General features: G+C 41.7%; 4 protein-coding genes across 13 annotated transcripts in view; 3 read left to right on the top strand and 1 right to left on the bottom strand.

Moving 5' to 3' along the window:
• The first annotated feature begins 40 nt into the window (after positions 1-40).
• On the top strand, positions 41-2,180 carry LOC139103801 (pyridoxal phosphate phosphatase PHOSPHO2). Its single transcript, XM_070658836.1, has 4 exons — positions 41-243; positions 312-512; positions 594-882; positions 983-2,180. The coding sequence occupies exon 4, from the start codon at positions 1,014-1,016 to the stop codon at positions 1,737-1,739; it is 726 nt and encodes a 241-aa protein (XP_070514937.1). The 5' UTR covers positions 41-243; positions 312-512; positions 594-882; positions 983-1,013; the 3' UTR covers positions 1,740-2,180.
• LOC139103648 (zinc finger MYND domain-containing protein 11) lies at positions 1,064-9,655 on the top strand. Of its 9 annotated transcripts, none has more exons than XM_070658597.1 (8): positions 2,348-2,627; positions 5,485-5,895; positions 5,973-6,303; positions 6,367-6,683; positions 6,749-6,899; positions 7,023-7,246; positions 7,316-7,498; positions 7,573-9,655. In XM_070658597.1, exons 2-8 carry the CDS (start codon positions 5,497-5,499, stop codon positions 7,693-7,695), a joined length of 1,728 nt encoding a protein of 575 aa, XP_070514698.1. In that variant the 5' UTR covers positions 2,348-2,627; positions 5,485-5,496; the 3' UTR covers positions 7,696-9,655. The 9 variants fall into 9 exon arrangements, with proteins under 9 accessions (XP_070514672.1, XP_070514698.1, XP_070514635.1 ...); XM_070658534.1 differs by adding an exon at positions 3,979-4,062 and having other exon boundaries at positions 6,749-7,246; XM_070658553.1 differs by adding an exon at positions 2,804-2,870 and having other exon boundaries at positions 6,749-7,246.
• On the bottom strand, positions 9,182-11,257 carry LOC139103793 (protein LZIC). 2 transcript variants are annotated; one of them, XM_070658822.1, is made up of 5 exons: positions 11,004-11,111; positions 10,667-10,917; positions 10,381-10,504; positions 10,121-10,256; positions 9,182-10,030 (listed from the first exon to the last, which is right to left on the bottom strand). In XM_070658822.1, the coding sequence occupies exons 3-5, from the start codon at positions 10,479-10,481 to the stop codon at positions 9,686-9,688; spliced, it is 582 nt and encodes a 193-aa protein (XP_070514923.1). In that variant the 5' UTR covers positions 10,482-10,504; positions 10,667-10,917; positions 11,004-11,111; the 3' UTR covers positions 9,182-9,685. The 2 variants fall into 2 exon arrangements, with proteins under 2 accessions (XP_070514923.1, XP_070514914.1); XM_070658813.1 differs by lacking the exon at positions 10,667-10,917 and having other exon boundaries at positions 11,004-11,257.
• Positions 11,258-11,675: 418 nt separating this feature from the next.
• Positions 11,676-22,098, top strand: part of Eif4g (eukaryotic translation initiation factor 4 gamma) — a 35,417-nt gene continuing 24,994 nt past the window's right edge. The window contains exon 1 of the mRNA XM_070658434.1: positions 11,676-12,086. Coding sequence (XP_070514535.1) covers positions 11,873-12,086 — 214 coding nt within the window. The 5' untranslated portion in view covers positions 11,676-11,872. The remainder of the gene's footprint in view (positions 12,087-22,098) is intronic.

The following is a 22,098-nucleotide window of genomic DNA, read 5'->3' as shown; positions in this document are numbered from 1 at the left end:
TTATGCTACGAGACTAGTGCTGTCACAGCACCGTCGCCGGCGGCCGCCACCGGCAGAGGTTTATTCCAATCAATTCCAATATCCTGCCTTTAGTCATCAGGTCCTTCTAAAATTATTTTCTCGATATTATAGGATATTATCTCATGTTTTCGATTCGAAACTATAGTTCTTGATCTGCTAATTTAAACAATTTAAAGAAATCACGTCCGACGTTAAACCGCTTCTATAAGTATTAATTCTCAGGTTAGACCGTCGTTTTATGTTTTTAATTATCCTAATTACAATTAATAATATAATCCGATATTAAAAAGAATTTCAGCGTCAATTCTTCTGGGAGCGAAAGAGATTTCGAAGAAAAAAAAAAAGCACCGAATGTTGGTTCATAAAAGAATGACGAAAAATCAGCTGTTGCATGTGCGCCGTGTGTGCGTTTACCTTACACGTTAACTTAGTCTTTCTTAAGTAAGTTTGAATGACGAGACTGTTGAGAGTAGAGAGGAACGAGATAAAAGGTATCTGTAGACGTAATATTCTAATACTTTTAGTTTGCTTGTCGCCCTCGTTGTACCGAAATGATATAAGTTGCTTTTTAGAGGTTATATCCATCGTGTGCCAAGAGGCAGTCGAATATGATATTATTCTACGTGATGCAGTTGGGACTTGGAAGCGATGAGACTTTATGGCATATCGCCACCATTTAACGTTGGCCAAAAAACATTTCTTAACACGAGCGTAATTATTTCGAGATCGCGATAGAAAGCAAAAAACATTTTCAACGTTCGTTCAGTTCTGGCTTCGGCAACAGCCAAATTTCCCGTACCGATTTGCTTGTTTCGTGTACCGATATTTTGCTTTCGAAAGGCTCTACGACGTATCCGCTGAGTAAGTTAGATTAAGTAATTTTAAGATTAAATAGAAATGAGAAAGATTTAAAGCCAAGGAACTTGCAGTAATAAGTTTTTTCAAATATAAAATATTTTAGAAATCGGTGTCGATTATCACTCGCGACAGAGATGGATCACGGAGCGCTTGTGGCATTTGATTTCGATCACACCATTTGTGACGACAACACTGATACGGTAGTACAAAAACTGTTGGCTGCTGGGGCAATGTCCAGCGATGTACAAAATCTGCGGAAGTCCGGCTGGCTGGTTTATATGAACAAAATATTTGAACTCCTGCACGAGAGCTCGGTGAGCGCGAGTCAGATTAAGGATATTATCGTCAGTATACCAGCGGTTACGGGAATGGAAATGCTCCTCGCTTCATTGCATGCTAACGGGCACAAGGTCATCATTATTAGCGATTCGAACAGCGTATTCATAGATTACTGGCTCAGGGGCAGACAGCTGGAGCATACGGTGTCGCAGGTCTTTACAAATCCAGCCCGATACGACGAGAATGGTAGATTAAGGGTGGAAGGATATCACGCGCAGTACACGTGCAAAATGAGCGCTGTCAATCTCTGCAAGGGTCAGGTTCTAACAAATTATATTCAAGATAGACGCATGCAAGGCGAGGTTTTTGAGAGAGTTGTCTACGTCGGTGACGGAAGAAACGATCTCTGTCCGATATTACGTCTCTCGGAAACCGATTTGGCATGTCCACGTAAAGATTATCCACTTATCGATAAATTAAGCAAGTTACCTGCTTCGCTGTCGATGAAAGCGAAAGTTGTTGCATGGAAAAATGGTACGGAGTTGCAACGTGGCTTGGAACAGATTATAAAAATCCATTAGGAAGGAACTGGTCATCGGATTTATTATAAAATCAAATTGAACGAATCTCTCGTAATCATTTACTCTTTTTATTTCGAGTTTGTACGTTTATACAATTTGATAATCACGCATTAATTGCGATCCGAACGTATCGTTAAATAATGACGGTAATTTTTTTTCTATTTATAATTTATTTCAAGAATGCTTTACGTCATATTACAATCCAGATATAATGGTCCGCTAGCAATACTATTAATAATTAATTTTATAATTATTCTGTCCTGTCCGATTAAAAGTGCGATACATAACTGATTGCAAAATAACACACGCGTAGTGTATCTCGAAACCAATGACCAGAATATAAAGAAAAAGTTTCATCGGTTTAAGAACGCGCATACATAAACATAAATAAGTTGTAATATTAATTTCAAATAAAATTCGCCTTTATTAACGTTATTAAATTATTATAATATTCTATCAATTTCTTGCTAAAAAAGATCGGCCATCGAGTTTGAATTTAAATTGAGAACGCGCGCGATTGTCTTTCGTTCATGCGATACGTGCAAAAAAAAAGCAACTTGTCGATATGCAATTATGTAAGTTGCGCGCGCATTAAGCGCGCTGACAAAGAGGTTAAGTCGAGCTCGTGACGTACGCACAGTACTTGCGTCTCCGATGTTAATTGTTGTGCTGCATCGTCTATTGCTGGTTGCGGTCGCGAGGAACGGGAAGAATTCGAGAAATCTGTATGTGTAACTGATGCACCGGCTCTCGTGACGGCCTGCAACCCAAGAGCCTAGTCGAAAGGGCGATATCTGCTAGCGTTTCGGAACTTTCGGACCCTTCCGACGTTTATTCGCAGTCTGCATAGCGACCGAAATCCCATTCGCGATAAGTGATAAGTGCACAGTAAGCGAACGCCTATCTCTGTACCCTCCTGAAAATTAATTTATCAATTACGCGAGCTCGCTGCCCGTCTGGCCCGAAAGAGATTTTTCTTAGAAATGTAGCGCGAATGCTCGGAGCACCCATTCGGCTCCGAATTTTTTTGCAGATAAAAAATATTTTTTTTTTTTTTCTTTTAGACATAAGGCATATTTCTTCTCTTTGTTATTGGTACAGAAAGCACGCACTGTTTCACGGCTACGAAATGTATGTAAAAGAAATTGATACAAGTCAACTTAATCGTCATTACCAATATTATTATATTAATATTATTAGCATGGAAATTTTTTTATTTTAAGTAATCTTTACGTTTCAGGAATAAAAGAATCGAAACCCAGTCATAATTCTGATTGAAAGCGATTGAGAATCTATACGTATATCTTGCATGTCGCTGATTTAACATTGGGTTTTTATTCGACCGGATGTACTTTGTTCTCTCTTGTATTGAGGTCATTGCAAGCTTCTTGAATTTTGATTATATTTATGTTTAGAGCATTTCTTATGATGCCGAAAGAAATGGCGGTGACGAATGTTGTATCGGTTAACCATTGAGGAGCACGGATACACGAGTATACTCGCAGTAGAGTTCCTACGAATACCGGTGTCCAGAGAAGTATGCACAAAACTAACGATAGCTTGAGAACATTGAGCATTCTCATCATGCAATTTATCTCTAAAGCTATATTGTCATTTTCTTTGCAAGTCTCATGATTCGTTTGTATTGCATTTGTATCAGTTTCGCCGCGGTCATTTCCTCCCTGTGACGTCCCGGATCCTTCTATTGAATCCTGCAAACGAGTCTTGCCATCCGCAAAGGGACGATTGACCTTTGATTTCAACAGCGCGAGTGCATTTTTACACATGTGCTTCCCGCGCATTTGTAGGACACAGGACAGTAAAATCGACAGGAAATATATGAGAAAAGATAATACAAACAGCTGGAGCTTTAAGAACTTGGTGGAAACAAAGCATTCATTAGCCATACGCAGTAAACTGCTCTGTTTAACTTTAGGATTAATGTAACGATCGCTGGAGAGTAAGCCCTTAATAGAATTCGGTTTTCTCTTCACGACGTAATCTTTTAGATTATTAATTTTCAGCTGATCTTTATCTCTGAGTCGATTTACTGAATGATTTTTTGCCGAATGTGTCCTAGCAGTTTGAATTCGTTTCATTATCTCGCTATATATTTGATCATTGGAAACGAACGTTACGTTCTGAACGAAGGTAGTATTAGCTACTTCAGTTGTGCTTTCTGTACTTGTGAAATATGTCTGTGAATCCTCTTGATAATTGCCGTTCTCTTTTTCGACAGATACTCGTGGTACGGTGCTCGAGTTTCTAGGCGTAGCTGCGTTAAATTTTTCCGACGTATTCTTGGACGTATCGTAGAACAACGGTATTTTAGAATCTTTATAAATATTTGTAGTATTTTTTAGAATCTCCATTATGTTATGTGGTAAAATGTAATCAGTCCAGTTTTTCGGCCCGGTATTGAGAAAACTTGCGGCTTCAATGTCTTTTGTGGAATTACGCTTGTAATTTAATGCAGTTTTGACGATACTCTGAACTTTAGACACGACATCGTCTATTTCTACGTCGTTAGGTTTTAAGTCGTTTGATAAATTTTCTTCGGAGAAATAATTATATCTTAACGGCGTCATGTGTGCCACGGAATCAACGTTGTTTAGATTTTCATCGAAGCCAGTCATGGGAAAATTACTTTCAAACATACATTTAATGTCCTCCGTATGTTTAACATCGTTCATATCGCTGTACTCGGCGAAGTATAGAATTCCCACAACGAGAAAAGGTACGAGCCAGTGACTCGTAATAAGGAAGGTAGTCGGCTTTTTGTCTTTTAGCATTCGAAATTTAGAAATCTTCGCAAATCTTTGTACGACGTTACTCTTGGTTTTTACCTTAATATTGTCTCTTAGAAATACCGATTTTTTTTTACTACCCCGACTTTTGGCTTCAGCATCCTGCGGTTCAACCCGAGTATTGTCCAGTGACTTAATTACGTTAACGCATCTTTTCTTTACGCAAGCTGCGTTAAGATTGCATTGTATAATGAATGTCAGTAGAGATATAAACGCATTTGCCAGTGCAGCGAGTAACATTCCATAGTGCATAAATATATCTTTCATGTCACACGTTAGAGTTACGTTGCGATCAACTTCGCTGAGCGTCTCGTGTAGGTCGTAAGTTTGTAAGAACGTGTAGTTATCTTCGATTGTCCATACATGGTTGGACGTATCGTCACCAGTATTATTCTGCGAGTTGTAATTCAATCTCATCTCGGCTTTGATATGATTCGCGAGAAGTAAAGTAGCCGTCAGTGCAGCGCTAAGGACGTCGGACGTCGACAGAACGTAAAACGGAGATTTTTCTTTGCGCTTGCATCCTTTCCATAATAAAATTGCAAGAGCGATTAAACTAGATAGTAATAACATGTAGCCCATTGCGTCTAGCACCACCGGCTGCATATTGCGACGGCGGATCTTCCTCGTTTAAAAATATTTGCTTTGTTCACTGAAACTGTTTGCCAATTATTTTTAAGGCTGCCACACCTTGAGAATGATAGAGGCCGACTGAGTAAATGTTATAAGCATATGGGTATTACATATATGTGGGTACCCAGTTAACGTAGTTTAGATTTAACTGTACTGCACCGATAGCATATGAGGGCATAAAATATTTATCAATTTTAATTTCGCTGATAGTTTTACTACTTATATGCTTATTATTTTCACTATTCGTTATAATTAACTATTTTATAAAATTATTTAATAAAATAATAATTTATTTCTCATTACAGTAGACTATCAACATGTCTGTACGTCGGAGAAGCGATCCATCTATGATTCAGCGGATTTGGGATACGATCAAAATTACGGTACATCAACGGAGCTTACCTAGTAATGACCGTATGGTACGGCACATGGCTCGAGTTTACGGCTTTACAGAGCAAGAGGCTCAGGACGAACTTAACAAGGCGGTCGAGGATGGGCTCGTTCTACTGAAAAAAGTGTCCACGAAAAGCGGCGTTGAGCAAGAGAGCTACAGATTACCGCCGGTGGACATATTGCAGGATGATAATCACGATTGGTATTGTTGCAAATGTCAGCGAGCAGGTGTGGTCGAGTGCTGTGAGCAATGCTGTAGGGTATATCACTCGGAATGCCATGTACCCAGCAATACAAAATTAAAGATTTGTAACTTCTGCGAGGTAAATATTTCTAAACTCTTAATTCATAACGTGCTTATCTTTAATATTGCTAATTAAATACATAAATTTTGTTGCAGAAAATTAACAGCGACGTATATCCCGACAAAGTCGAACTTAATCATATACTTAGTTTCACATGTGGTCATTTAAAAGCGAAGTTACCACCAGAGATTACAAATCGTACTATCGTTTTCAACAATGGTCCAATCGTTACACCACCCAACGGCTTGTCGGGACCAACCTGGATAAGCGAAGGTGAAGACGCATGGCGACCAGGGATACTCATAAAACGTCATATGGATTTGGCGATAATGGATACGAAAACGAATAATAATGAATATACCAATCTCGCCGAATTTGAGGCTGATGCTTATAATATTTTACATAACATTGTAATATACCATGGAGGTAAGAAAATTACGTCTTTGATGCATTTGTTTCTTTAAACATTTTATTATTTTGTCGTTCTAGCAGTGAATAGCGTGATAGCGGACATGGGGCGTACGATGTATCAGGATTGTTGCTACGATCTTCAAGAGATACGTCGTTGCGCGGACTGTTATCGTATATCGAACGAAAAATCAGAAAAAATGTGGTTCTGTATTCCGTGTAATCCCCCTCATCAATTGGTTTACGCAAAGCAAAAGGGATACCCATATTGGCCGGCGAAAGTCATGCAAGTTAATGGAAATGTATACGATGTACGTTTTTTTGGTGGTCATCACATGAGAGCTAATATTGAAAAAGTTTTTATTCGACCAATCTCTTCCACTTTACAAAGTTTACAGGTAAAAAGAAAAATTGATACCGCATTATTCCTAGGTTTCATAAAATTAATTGCTATATTTTATAGATAAAAAAATCTACAGCTTGGAATAGGGCTTTCGAAGAGTTGAAGCATCATCAAAACTTATTACAAAAATTAGGAAAAAATAAGGAAGACTCCTCGAATAGTACAGATGATCCTACGCCTGCAAAAATTCGAAAATTGGAATCTTCAAAGGGTACGTCGCACAGTTCTAATTTATCAAAACAATTGATTAAAGATTTACGAGTAAGAGTTGAACGATTGAGTTCGGATGGCAATCTTGAAACGCAAAATGTAAACAATGAAACTGATAATAAAGGAGACAATGCGAAAATTAACGCGGATAATGAAGAAAGACAGGTACCTCGTTTACCTGTAGCTGAAGATGAACCTGCCAGAGAAAGTATAACAAGCACGTGCCCACAAGGTTTAAAGAAGGAAGGCTCTCAAGAGGATATGGTTACATCAAGTTGTCAAGAACCGAGATCAAAGTGCGTTCTCGTACAAACCGAACAAATTCAAACAGACGGACTTCCCGCAAAGGTAATTTTTAATTAAGTATTTTTATATTTACACGACCACACCATCCAATTATTTTTTGACAATTTACAGATCAAAAGAGAACGTAGAACTTCAGAACAACCAACGACAACGGGGCTGGAAAAACTGCGCCGTGAATTAGAACTTGAAAAGTGTAGAGAATTAGAAAGATTGCAAGCGGAGCATGCCAAAGAATTGCGGCAGTTAACTGATAGACATCAACAAATCGTATCCGATATAAAAAAGAAGCAATGGGTAATTTTTTTTTCATTTTTCCGGTTTCTTATTTGCAATGTATTTTTTTAATGTCTTTTAATTATTTGTTATAGTGTTATAATTGCGAAGCTGAGGCAATATATCATTGTTGTTGGAATACCGCGTACTGCAGCACAGACTGTCAGCAAGTTCACTGGCAACGCGAACATAAAAGAGTGTGCAGGCGTAAGCGCTAAATCATGTGGCGAATGTAACGAGTACAATAATATAATAAGATAGCATTCAAAAAGGTTAACAAAATTTATATTAATATATATTATACATAGAATGTATAGGATGTCTCATTTTCATTAGAAATATCTCGAACAGAAAACGACAAAATAGATTAAAATGCTTCAGATAATAGTTGTAGAATTGATTGAAAAAATTAATCCTCTGAATTTTACAACTTTTAACCGAAATATTTTTGTCTATCGAATTTTTTTTTAACTGATAACATTATAATAAATCATTTTCTATGTATAATATATATTACATACATATATAAGTACATTGAAAGGCAGATGTGACGTTTGTTGCAGCGACAGCGATTAGCGTACGTGATCTTTGGCGGCTGAAAGAGGTAATGGGAGGACGAGGAAAAAAATAGGAGAGCGTGTTTACTTGTACTATGCGTTTCGTGTGAGACTTAACACAAATCACGTTAAGATCACGTACGCTAGCCGCTGTCGCCGCAGCAAACGCCATATCTATCTTTCAGTGTACATGTGTTATATTTACGAAGATGTAAACACTTTCTAAATTTTTTTTAATTTTCTTTACTCGTTATATGAGCTTTTTTGCACACCTATTGTGTATATATGTATGAATGTATGTACGTGCATGCGTGCGCGCTTGCTCGTGTGGGTGCGTGTTTGTGTGTGAGCATGTGTATACAGTATCTCAGAAGTAATACGAATATAAATAAAATAAAACAAAATATTTTATTGTTTTTTGAAATGGATAATATTCTATGTCACGAAAAACTAGGAAATTTTAAAGAATTTTGCGCGATAAATTTGGGAAAATAAATAAAGTAATCTGTTTGATTTAAATTAATCCAATTTAATTAAAGATTTAAAGATTCCGAAAAATAAATCGATATTTTCAACAAGCTGTATGTTGGCATATGTGTACACATATCAGAAAATAGACTGTAGAAGCACATTAATATATTCTTGTCACCAATTCGATATGCCTTCGTAAAACTTCCTCTTTAGGAAGGACTGTTATATGTACACGCAAGTCTTAATCTTAATCTTAAAAGACTATTTTTACTTGCATCAAGCAACATGATACACATAAATAATCATAGTTTTATACTTATTGATATTTAAATATTTTACGCAATGCATTCTGAAAAGAAATGATTATAAAATCGTATACGCGAAGATAATTCGTAAGATACACATAGATTTGTTAATCTTTTGAATCTATTATTTTTCTAGATAAGCTTTTGTTCCATATATACAGTTTCATATACAGTATATTAATTACAGATTTTAAGGTATCTTCTGTCATTAATAACGTGAACAATGGATACTATTATCCAGTTATTAATTATCGATTATTCATCATATTTATACATATATATATATATATATATATTTCTTGGGACATATCTTTCCAATTTTTATTTTAATTCTCGTTAGAAATAAACTTTTTTCAAGTAAAAACGGTAAGTTAGACAGAGACATCAATATATTTATTTCATGATTTATCACAATGTTGTGAATAATACAAGATCCTTGTATACATATATAAACACAAATAAAATTTCAGTTGATTAATATAGATGTTACACCATATGCTGTTGCATTATACGCGGTAAATATTTAAACAAAATTATTCATGTTTTTTACATTAAAAATTAAACTTTTTTTAAATTTTTCAACTTTTTTTTATGTTGAACAACAATCGTATTATTCTAATGTTATTAAAATATAGAAAAAGTCACAGACGATTTAATGGCACAGTTATGTACATTAGTTTTTAGTAATGCAAGTGTTTAATTTGCTAATAACGTTAAAATCTTGTTCAAATTGTGAAATTTTAAACAATTGTAAACATAGTGTAAAGGTATATTGCGTTACATAAGCCGCTCGATAAAAAATGTTTAATAAAACCTAATTCAATAATAAATTACAAATAACGAGACATTGTTAGAATGATTACTTATAATTAAGTTCAAGTATCTTGTGTAGCTTTAACTTCTTTGCCGACTACATCTAAGGCCATTTTACCCTCTCCTGTTGATTCCGTAATTTGAACATACTTAGTGGTATCGATATTATTTAAAGATAATCGTTCCAATAATTGTAATTCAGAAGGTTCTAATTTTTCTCCAAGTTGCCTCAAAGCACTTAATATTTCTCCGCGTTGACGATCGGCAGTTTCTTTGTTTAGTTTACAAAGTTTTACATCGCGATCAATTTGCAATAGACGTTCTTTAAGTCCAGTGGGTTCTCTTTTACCAAACATTCTTATTACTGCTGGTGTCTGAAATGCTGCACTGATAGCTGCTTGAGTTGCCTATTAAAATTATAATCAATTATATAAAAACATATTTAACATTTTTATTATTACATATATGTTTTATCAAAAGTTATATAAAATTTATACCAATTGCATTGCTCCAAGTTCATCAACTAGAGTCATATTTCCAGATATCATTCTTTGTAAGCTCTCATTAAATTCACGAAGCTGTTCCATAGTATCTTCCTTGCATTCTTGATAATCGGCCTCGTCTAGAGTAACTCTGTTAACAAAATATTTGCTATTGCTCAACGAACAAAAAAAATATGTATATAAATGTGTAAATTTGTACAAGTTATTTGAACTTTGTATTCTTAGAAAAATGTCTAAAAAATATAAAATAAAACCTGCATTCTTCCAGGTCTTCTAACTGCTGTACGAGACGATCTAATTGTTCTTCTAAATTTTTTTTTAGTCTCTCGGTCTCTGCTTTTCCGTGAGAAGTCATTGTTGAATCGGATGAAGAAAGGACTGAAAGCCCAAGGAACAAAACATAAGGTATAGGTTAGATTGAAAGTGCTTAGATACTAAAGGACAGTATCTCGTCTTTCAGATGATAGATATATAAATACGTATATATTTTAAAATATTAATTTGTTGTAAAAATTAGAAAATCTTTCGTTTGCCATTTACCTAGGAGCACTTTGCAATATCACAAGACGAAATTTTTCGTAAGAGATAAGAATTGCGAAATACACAATCTCAGTAGTTTTTATCGATCTTGGAATAATACGATGTTAAAACCGTATTTAAAGTAAAAATTGTTCGCTCGTAACGCGCGGATTAAGAAAATGCTTTATAAAAGTTCTGCGCTTATCTTTTCTTACAATAGATTAGAAACAATTAGAAATTATTTGAAAATCTCATTGTGTGACGTATAAAATCTGTAAAAGAAATCAATTTAATGGAATTTAAGATTTTCTGATTGGACGTTTTGGTTGGTGAAATATTTAGACGAAGAGAAACGAACGTTCTGATTGGCACGATGGCCTCACGCTGGTTGGCTGCTGGGAGAAAATAGCAGTGTCAGATACTAGAGGTTTTCGCCGGCGTACGGTGGAGACAATTTCGAGCGCGGTCAAAGCCGTGGTCATTCCCCCTACGACTACGGTATTACGAACGTCGCGTCGGATCGGACGGTCACGGGGGCAGTTCTGGCAGTCGAAGCGAGCGAGCGATCGAGTACGCGTGGAAGAAACGTTACGGTATCCAAGTTTGTGACAAGGTCCGGCGTGGTTGTGCGGTTACACGATCTCGCGTCGTTGCTTCGTCCCCGCGTTGGCCTGGCCGGCGAGCGCGATTATGCGAAGAGAGATCGCGCGCAAGTGGGACGTATTTCTCTCTGGTGTGCGGGCAGCCGAGAGCACGTCGCGGGGTCACCGCGAAAGACGAACCTCAACAACGTCCGACACCCTTGGGCCGGACAGACGGGCAAGTACGAGTATCGGATACGTGTGTGGATCGCGTGCGACACGCGGCACCGTCGTCGTAAACACCTTCGTCCGGAACGAGTGAGCGCGAACGCGCAAGAGAGTGCGCGCGCGCGCGCGCGCGCCTTCCTGCTCGCCCGATCGTCTTCGCGGATCGTCGTCGATTGCGGTGCACACGATCCGACCGCGTGATCGTTCCGTTCGCAGATATACATCTTCCCGACGGTGGGGGAGAATTGTCCCGAGTATCGCGAGTACCCGCGCGCGTCAGCCGTCGCCGCCGTCGTTGCTACCGTCGTCGTGGAAGCCGCGCGAGGGGGGAGATAATAAGTGTACCTATGAGTGCGAACCGCGTGCGGAGGTCGCAGGCTTGTAAGGACAGCACGCACGAGGGAGGCCAACGCCTGCGATGAGCATGCCGACCAAGGGCAAGCACCACCACCTGTCCCATCATCACCACCCGCAACATCATTCGCAGCCGCAGCCCCATCACCAGCCGCAGCAGCAGCCCCATCACACTCCCCCGCAGCATCAGCATCAGATCATCCTCAGCCAGCCCGTGGTGCACTCCTCGCAGACCTACAGCGCCGTCGTCACCACCAACGCACGCTTCTTAAACGCCGGTAAGTCCTTTCCTTGTCTTTATCGCGGCGATACGTGCGATTTTTCGGGCGGGGTGTCCTCGACGATTCGTCGGAGGTGCGGACGAACGTCGCTGAACGTCTTCGTCGCTAATTATTAATCGAGATTGCATACGAGGGGGGAAACATCGTGCTTGCGACGAACCTTGAGCGTCAAGCGAAATCGTCGACGGCGCGTGGCTCGCGCATGCCTTTCTACGAGAAAAGGTGTTATTTGAGGTTAGGACGACCACGCGGCATGTGGCACGTACCACGTACGTGGCCGCGAGAAAAGGGGAACGTCCCTTTTTAACTAGCACCCTTGTGTGCTCAACGTTTGATCGGGGACGCGAGAAATGAAAAAGAAAAAAACGCGTTTCGTGTCCGAACATAATTAGGAAAGAGGGGGAGGGGCTGATCGAAGTCTGACGCGTGATTTGTCGCGATAAGGAACTCTAAATCCGTGAACTCTCTCTTTCTCGCTCTCTCCGAGACGCTACGTGCCTAAAATACGCGCGTTATGTACCACCGACGGGCTCCTAAGGGACGAAAGTTTAAACAAATAAATCCGCCGAGAGAAAAGTAGACAGTCATCTTCTCTTCCCATCCGCCTAGCTTAGAGCGCAGTTAGATCTTTGATCTTTCCCGACGGTATCGAGCTTTATCGGCGCGCGGGGTCCTCCCTTTCATTCCAACCTACGGCATGTGAAACAGAATAGGTAGAAAAACGGGGAAAAAAAAATAATAAAAGAAGAAAATGAAACGTACTAACTCATCGCGACACGCGATGTATCGCACAGGTGTACTTATATCCACACAGGTGTGCGAGTCTGCGTGAAAGCAAAACCGCCAAGCCAAGTTCGACATTCGGAACAACGGCAGGCTCTTTTTTTTCTCTCTTTCTCTCCTCTTAGACTTCCGTAATCTCGTTAAAGCCGCTTCTCGCGACCGGTTAGCGGTAATGGTCACGGCAACAATAGTGGGACAGGAATTACTCGTAGTGGCGGCTATCAATAAAGCTAAAGTCGGCACAAGAATGCGCTGCAAGTATCGTTCATTCAGAAATCGCATGCCTCGTTTCTCCTTGCCTCTCTGTCTCCGTCCGCGGTCTCCGGGTCGTTTCCATCGCGTTACACGTGTAATTGAAGTCCGCGTGCAATCTACGTGCCATTTCTTTGATTGGCACAATCGCGACATTAACGCGAGCCTAACCGAAGCAACTCGCTTCCGATAATCGCGAATCCCCTCGCGAAAGGGTACCCTTTCCGCTTGTAGATCAGGTCGAGCGTTGAATCTCGATACTTAAAAGATTCGGCACGAACCGGCGGTGCTTTCACTTTCGTCTTGGCTCTCCGGCTAAGGCAAATCCCCGCTCGCCGTCGTCGTTTTATCGAAACGATCGGCCCCGCTTATCTCGACTCGCTCGCTCTCCGTATCGAAGACTTTGTCGTCGCAGTGTCTCGTCTACTTTTTTTTTTCTGTTTTTTTTTTTCTTTCTTTTTTTTTTCCTCTTTCCGCGTTTTCTTTCCCCATACGCCGCCGCGGGCTCCACGGTGAAACAAGGACGCGTGTTGGCTTTTCACCGCGTGAAATAAACGGCAAAGAGGCTCGGGATAACAAGCATGCGCGGGGTGGAGGGCGAGAGGGAACGAGAGATGGTGACCACGATTGGCCGGCACGACGTGTAACAAACTGTTGAATCGCGCCTATTAAAAGCGGAGGTGGGAGACAGAGAGAGGAGCTTCCTGCGTGCGAATCGCGACGTGGTCCGCCGTCTCGGAGAACAAGAGGCTGCATCGAAAGTGCAGAGACGCCGAAGACACGGGGCAAATGAGCTACGATCGCGCCGATAACGAACCGACGGAATAGACCGCGCTTTTTTTTTTTTATTTTTTAACATTAAAAAAAATTTTTTTTTTTTTAATTTATTCGATATTTTTTAGTAGAAATATAAATGCCGCGCTAAACGCGAATTAAGCATATTTCATTTTTAAATAGACGGAATGCCAGAGTCTTAATTAGCATATCAAGTAAAATAACGCTTTCAATTCTGACGCGGAAAGCGTTTAGTGCGCCTGTTTCGTTTCCAAGGATGGTCCGGAGGGTCGCGCGGCGCTTTATTACTTATCGAGGCGTGCAGCACAATTACAAATGCGTATTTAATTCAAATGAGAGCGAAGACGACGAACATAGGTCTCTTTAAGTGGATCTCGTAAGCATCTCTCTGTCCTCTCTTACCAGCCTCTCGCCGCTCTATCTATATTAAGAAGCTAGAGATCGCGAAAAAATCTTTCATTGTTGGTCTTCGGGGTTTTATTTTTTTTCTTCGCTGCGCGCAAAAACGACCAAGGTAAGAGGTTAGAAAAAGTGACAGGGGGTTGGCGAGGGGGAGGACTGCGAGGAGGAAGAGAGAGAGCGAGAACGTAAGGCCGCGCGGCGTCTCGAAATTGTACCAAGTCCCGGCGAAGATGTACGATGTTGACCGAGTGGCCGCTTCGTGCTGGACATGTGGCAAGTGGCGGCTACGCGGCCAGCGCACTCTCGTTTCTCTCGCCGTTCGCAACCTCTTCAACGTGCGAGCATATGGTCGCGACCGCGTGTTACACAATTCCGTCGGCAGTGAGTGATTCGGGGATCAATCGCGAGTGCCGCGTTGACAGGGTGCGCGTAAGATTCGGCCTTGATCGTTTTCCCTCCCCCCGTCGTTTTTTCGTTTCTTCTTTCCCCCCCGTCTCTTTCTTTCGCGACCCTGTTAAAAACGACGGGCACCGAGAGTAAATCGCGCTAGCGAACCGGGTTCCCCCAGCTACTAACGCGCCCGAAAACGTCGCGCCGCGAAAACGCGGCCGGGGAAAAAGGAGAGAGACGAGGACACGCGGCTACGCCGAGGTTACATAATTTCCTCGGCTACTTCGCGTCGCGGCGGTGGTCTCGTGAAGATAACGCGCGTAGTCCCGCTCCCCGTGTTCTTCCGTTTCGCGACACACCCGGTAGAAAATTGCCGCCCATGCGGCCGCGCGTGTCACCCGTGCGTCGACGGGGCGGGCGATCGCGCCGATAAAGGGTCTCGTTAGTAGGAAGGAAAGAGAAGGAAGAAAGATAAGAGAGGAAAAAAAAATAAAAAAGAAAGAAACATGTGCCCGATGTGATACGGCCGAAGTACCTATCGCCAGTGTGAACGGTCGTCGACTATCATCGCGCTCCGACGACGGCGGAAATGTCCACGTTGATAGGTGAGTTTTGTCCCGCGATTCTTATCACGCCGGCGCGTACTTCCACGTAATCTCGCCCTTTCCTCCTTTCGCCGTGTCATTATCGATGCGTAATTACTAGCGGATGGAAATATTACGCAAATACGTGTTGCCGAAACTCGCGGAAGATGTCGCAGTGGCCGTCTAGTCGCGGGCCACGTGACAACGGCCGCTAACCTACCTGCCCGATGTTTACAGAACGGCGAATAAGCGCGACACGCTCCCTGGAACTTGCCGCGCACGTTCTTTCGACTTTGGTCGTGTGCGAAGAATAATTTTCTTTTTTTCGAAATTTCTATCCGATTATTTGGTCTTTTTTCTTATTCATACATATATTTTTTTTACGTTTTTTTTGCGACTGTGTAATTAAATTTGTGCCGTTTCCTTCAGCCCTTTTTTTTTTCTTCGTTTCTTCCCTCCTTGCCGTTTCCGCTTTTCTTTGTAATCTACAGGTTTAGCTAGCGTTCGTGTTTTCAATCCGATAAAGCGGCATTCCGTAAATGCTTAGAATACCTCGGACTTGGCTTCCGTTAAACTGAAGACCGGAGATATTTTAATAATGACATTTTATTGATACGCGCACTGGCGTGTCCGACACACTTATCTCCCTTCTATTTCCCGATAAGAGTATCTCGTAGCTGTAATCTGTGAGATAAAAAAAAGGAGAAGAAAAATAGGATAAAACGTGTCGAAAAGTCTTCTTGGAATTCGATCGTGACGAGCTTGGTTTTAGCGTAGGACGCGACGCTCCGTTAGACGTCCGGTTTGTCGTCCGAGCACGTCAAGGTCTTCGTCGAGTAAGGAATCTGCCGCAAAAGGGCGACGCAAACAAAATTGCATAACGAAAAATCGCGCGAATAAGTCGAATTGAACGGCCAGTTTATAATTCTGCTTTGGCATTTTAATTGAAATTAATCGGAGGGAAAATAAGAATAGTTTTTATTTTAAAACTTTTTCAATTTAATTTCCAAATTTAACTCTTATTTTATTTTTTTTTTCTTTTCCTAATGAAAACGACGTAACTCTAAAATCGTTGGTGTTGTATTAAACATTTTTGTAGCCTTTCGACCACCGTTTTATTAATTTGTAATCGACGCTTTTTTTTTGTCGCGAATATTTGCAGTATTTAAATATTTTTAATTAACGTTCGATCGATGGAATTTTAAGAAATATTAAATCTAATAATTCCGACCGAGAAGATGTTCTTCCGTTATGCAAATTGACTCGGGTACGTCAGTCAGATCATTCGCTCGTTATTGTTGCCTTCTCCTTTCAACATGCGAATTGATATTTGTTGAAGAAAGATCGCCGAATAATAAGCGGTCGGATCGATTAATTCCGAGATCTGATGTGCATGCCAAACATTCTGTCCATTGTCGGTTGATGCACTTAACGGTAAATTGGAAACCGTTCTAAACCGTTAAGGTAGAATTTAGTTTTTTTTTTTTTTTTTTTTTTTTTTTGCCTTTTTTTCCTCTTTAGTAAATGGTCAAATTAATGACTGAGCGAAAGTAAACTTACTCGAGTCTTTTCTTTCAAACCGGACAGTACAAAACTTATAAATCAGACAGATGCTTCGGCATTCAGAGTTGAAAGTTTCCCAGTCGGTTCTGATACTCGAGTAATTATTTTAAGTAAAATCCCATGTGGGCCTATTTTACTTTAAGTCATTTGCAAAGTATTAGCATCTTAAAACAGTCTTGAAATAAGAACCGGACCGTAAATACCGCCCCTACGGTCTTTTGTATTTCAGGTAAAGAGCATGCCGGTCTTTTGCTATTTGTTCAGGTAGATCTTTGCTTCAAACTCTTTAAAGAAAGAAAGGAAAAAAAAAAGAAAAAGAAAAAAAGAACCCGATAAGACTAGCGACATCGACTCGAAACGACCACGCGCAAGTACAGTTATTACCGAGTTATGCAATATGATATAATTTTTATAAGTACACCTGGCAACTGTCGCGTCTTTTTCGAAGACAACGCGACTAATCCACGTACTCGTCGATCCTGAAAATTAATAAGGAAGATTTTTTTTAATCCCTTCGCACGTTTGAGGGACGGTAATATATTTCCTCTCGCGAAACGCTCTTCGGCGGAGATTTGCGTTCGATTTTGCAGCCGCTTGACTATCTCGAAGCAGGTTTAACGGTTGTCTCTCGCGCTTCGTGCCGCTTGAATTTCCTAATGACGTAAAGCGACCGACTTCGAAGTTGTTCGATTTCGAATAATGAGGCTCGGGGCCCGTCGCGGGCGACGCGACGACGACGGGTGAAAGGTGGCCATCGGCGCATATAGATTCGAATCGAAGCCGAGAGATAGACGGAGAACCGGCAGAAAATGCGCATTCCTGGCAAGGCCGCTTGCCCGAGAAAGAGGCCACCGAACATCCGGGGAGAAACTAACCGTTCTTCATTCGCTCGCTTCTCTCTCTTCGTCCGACCGATCATTTTACGGTTACGTTACGTTCGTTGCATAGATCGTCGGGATTATCTAGATCACGTGCCGTACGTTATCTTCGACTTTTGCCGATTCTGCGATTGTCCGCGGAATTTTCCGAAGACCGTCGCTTCGAGCTGAAATTTTTCGATTGGTGTGTAAAAGACAGGAGGGAAAAAAAAAAGAAAAATAATAAAAGAAGCGCTTTAAATGCGAAAAGTCGCCGACCTGTCCCTACGTTCGTGTCTCGACCGTTACGCGCTTTTTTTATTATTATTATTATTATTATTATTATTATTATTATTATTTCCTTCACTATGCGACTTGAACGCGTTTCATATGTAATAAAATAGTTTGGAGCGAGTCTCGCGAAACTGCTGGCGGGTTAAGTCGCACACTCTAAGATTGTGACATTTAGCACGTGTGCGAAGTGTACCGGCCATTCCGCTGAACCAGCTCCTAAACAGTTCCTGGTAGAAAGCGCACTTTTACACGCGACTGGATAATTTTTTAATTTCGTCGCCTTTTCCATCAGACCTCGGCGTTAAGCTCACGCGCTCAAACGATTCCGGCAACTTGCGTCGGGATTTTCAAAAGATATTTTCAATACCGTTCGCAATTTTTGCGACGCGTCTCCCCCTGCGCGTGTCGCGCAAATCGACGTACTTGTACTTTTACAAACCGAAATGTCCGCCTGTGAAACATTAGAAATTATTAAGATAACGGGTAGATTTATTGACACAACAATCCCGATTTTCAACTCGAGCTATACTTTGTTTAAAATATATTATTTCCGGATGCGATAAGCGGCCACGGTTGCGTGACTTATCATTTTTTTACGTTATCTTATGATATAATTGAAACGTCTTGTAACTCATAACTCAAAAAGAAAAAAAAATAGCGATAAGCTTTTACGGATTTAGAAGCCGGACTTTGACGTCTTTGAATTTATTCTTTTCTCTACGGATTATTTCCAACAAAAGAAAGGAAACGAAGAATGATTTTTTTTTTTTATTATCTTATTCATGCCTTTAAGATAACTACGATACACATACCGGATTATATCTGTACCCCGTGATGTCTTCTGTCTTTTATACCTGCGGCATTGTTTTCAGACAATGTTCATTTCTTTCATTAAAAAAAATGTTTCTTCGTTCAAACACTTTTTTCCTTTTTGTAACTTCAAATGAAAAGCGGGCAAAATAATTGTTTCGTTTGAAATAGACGTATTACAATTTGTGTCTCTTGGAGGTCTCGGCTAAAGAAAGGTTCATTCATAAACTCAACAATGTACCATATAATATTCTTATTTTCCTTTCTTTCTTTTTCAAAGTATCGAAAGAATTTTACGCGTTACAGATTTTTGTTTAAAATATTTCTCTTTTTGTATTTCGAAAATGTCATTAATCAAGTTTTGTTCCGACGGCTTTAAGAAACTTCTCACAATGAGATAGTTAATTGTAGCGTTGTTGGTGAAATTTTTTTTTTTTTTTTTTAACTTGACGTCGGGTCTGGTAGTCTGCTGGAGATGGAGGAGGGAAGACGGGTTAACTTTCTCTCGGGAATTACGATTCGATTGTGCGATTGGTAACGTATGGGCATTGCGAGTCCGTTATTAAAGGCCGTTCGAAGGCACGCACGTGGTCAACAGCTGTGCCTGCCAATCGAGCCAGGTCCGCAATTGTGTACCTGACGTTGTGTAAATTCTTTGTCTTAAGGCTTCTACAATAGAACTCGCTGTCTTTCGCTGCCTCGTTCGAAGGCGTAGACTTCCACGATTCCTTTCGCAGAGAAAGAATCCCACCGTCGCTTCTAGGGGACAGAAAAAGAAATTTAGATACGTACGAATTGCGCAGAGAAAATGAAAAATGCCGGTGACACTGCGATTTCGGACGTGTAATATTTTTCCACCACGTGGTCGGTGTTTATGTGTTAATAAAGTCAGCGGATGTTATCAGGTCGGCGAATAGTCCCGTTTCCGCTTTAGTTCCGTTCCGCTTCGCGCCGTACATCATTTACGCGAATTTATTTCTCCAGATGTCGTAGTGGGATGTTGAACGATCGATTGCCAGTGCATATTAAAATAAATGCATTCTCAAATTAAAATACGAATTGATCCAGAAACCCCCTTTTATTCGATTGATTAAGCAACACGTGTCTCCAGGTTTTACGATTCTCTTTCACGATGCCTTCGCGTATTTGTGAGCTTCGCTCACGAACCAGAGTAAGACAGAGGGGGGGAGGGGAGTTTTTAATTAATCCTTAATTTAACAGTACATTTTAGCGCGATTTAGCATAATTTTCTGCTTACCGACCGAGAGTCTCGAGATTAGTTTCTCGGCTGGCGGCGAGGCAGCGCGGCAAGTATGTTTTCCGCCGTAAATTGTAAATTTCGTCGGGCGATATCACCCGCTCGTTATCAGATCGCACCGTGATATCACGCCGATGAAGTTTCCAGGGCGCCGGTCCAGCGAAATAGCGCGAGGGCGCCGAGATAGGCGCGGTCGCGAGGTAACGCTCGCAGCTGCGGAATCATTCATGACCACGTTGTTTAATTAGGCAGCCGGGGGAGCGTTGGGAGAAGGAAAAAGTCACTCGAGGGTTAGGGTGCGACGCGATTCGTAGGGCAGGGCGCACTGGGCCAGAGAGCCCTGGGGAGACGTGGGTGGAACGAGGGGAGAGAATCCGCAACGGTCGTACGAAGCGAGGGTGGTAGGTCGTTGCCCGGTTGGGACGCGAGGGGCGGCAGGGGGGAGCGAAGGGACGAGAGAAGGCCGGTAAATATCGACCCTTCCCTCGCGTAGACTTTCCGTCTCCCATCCAGACATTCGTCGGCGCGCGGTCACCCTCTTCCTCCACCGCGTTCTGTTCATTCTCTCTCCCACCTTTTGCGGGCTGCTAACCTACCGAACACCCACACGGAGATGGCGAGAGGCGGAAAGAGAGGAGAGAGAAAGGGAGAGAGCTATCGTACTATCGCCCGACACCACGAGGTTTCCATGCTACCTTTCCAAGGTCAACGGCTCAAAGACCCCGGGGAAAAATGACTTTTACGGCTTTCCTCCTGCCTCCGCGGGGTGAACTATCACCCGTCGATCGTTAAAAAGTTTCAATCGCTCGCCTTAGATACTCTCGGATAAAGTGTCCTCACGTATCCCTGGTGAATGACGAAAAAAGAGGTGCGTCACCTCCGACAAGACTATGGGAGGGTTATTATTTTCGGTGTGATTCAGATCCGCGCGTGAGCCGTGTTTTCGCTCGAGGACTTTGAACCTCCGTTGTCTCGTCGTCTGGCTGAAACCTTCGAGACAGCCGAAGGTTGCCCGAGGTTACAGGTTCGCGCCATCCTCCTCCCCCTCCGAGTGATCCATGCTTTTCTTCAAATGGTCGCCGACGGAGAGAGCGTCGGCGTTTTTAAATCATTTCCCAAAAGCGCTTTATCTTAATTCCCTCCTCGAGAAAAAAAAAATTCGAACAAACGTTGAATACATTAATTAAAAATCGTACTTCCGCCGGTAATAAATCATCTCCGTTGTTCGAGAGTCGTCGCAGAGTACTGTCTTGCATTTCCGATGGGTGTATTCTTTTCTTTTCTTTTTTTTCTGTTTTAACGTGCGAAACTTTCTCTTTTGGAGAACGCAAGAGAAAAAAAAAAGTACCTTGAGCAAAGGGACGCGATCTCTCAAGTAGTCGTAATCGCAGCAGAGGAAAACGACGCGACGAACTGCCTCGAGGATGGATCGCCGGGGCGCAACTTGTTCGTCTTGTTCTCCCCCGCAATGTAGGTCACGGGGGTCACGCGGCGGTATCCCCCTTCTCGCGCCTATCCTAGAGACGACGAATCTAGGCTGTGGGCAGCGCGCCGGGTGCATATAGGTATCGATCGGGCTCACGGCGATGCTGCAGCTTGGCCTGGTGCACTGGCGAAACTGGGTTACCCGCCTCACCTATACGCGGCTCGCGAATCCGCTCCCCTTCGTCATCTCCTTCATCTCCCCCGGGTGCCGCTGCGCACCCTCTCTTTCTCTCTCTCTCACCTTTCACCTTTTCCGCGCGTACGCACCCCAACGCCGTCATCCATCCGCCCAATGTGTATCATCCCGCTCGTGCATCTTCGCAAATCGCTCGACTACCTGAAATCTGCGGTTCCCTCCCTTCTTTCTCTTTCTCGATTACGGAAAGGTATCGTGACAACGCGTAGGTGTTGTAAAAAGAAACGATAAATATTAAAAACGTTTTATTAGAATTTTTCTGAGACGTTACAGCGATAATCGGGAGGGTATTACTCGTCAGTTTTCTTTAATATTTTGAAATTTCTTTGTCATTCTTATA

This window comes from Cardiocondyla obscurior, linkage group LG01 (assembly GCF_019399895.1).
Source record: "Cardiocondyla obscurior isolate alpha-2009 linkage group LG01, Cobs3.1, whole genome shotgun sequence".
NCBI classification, from domain to species: domain Eukaryota; kingdom Metazoa; phylum Arthropoda; class Insecta; order Hymenoptera; family Formicidae; genus Cardiocondyla; species Cardiocondyla obscurior.
The sequence above is the reverse complement of the archived record's forward strand: the minus strand, read 5'-3'. Positions and strand labels throughout refer to the sequence as shown.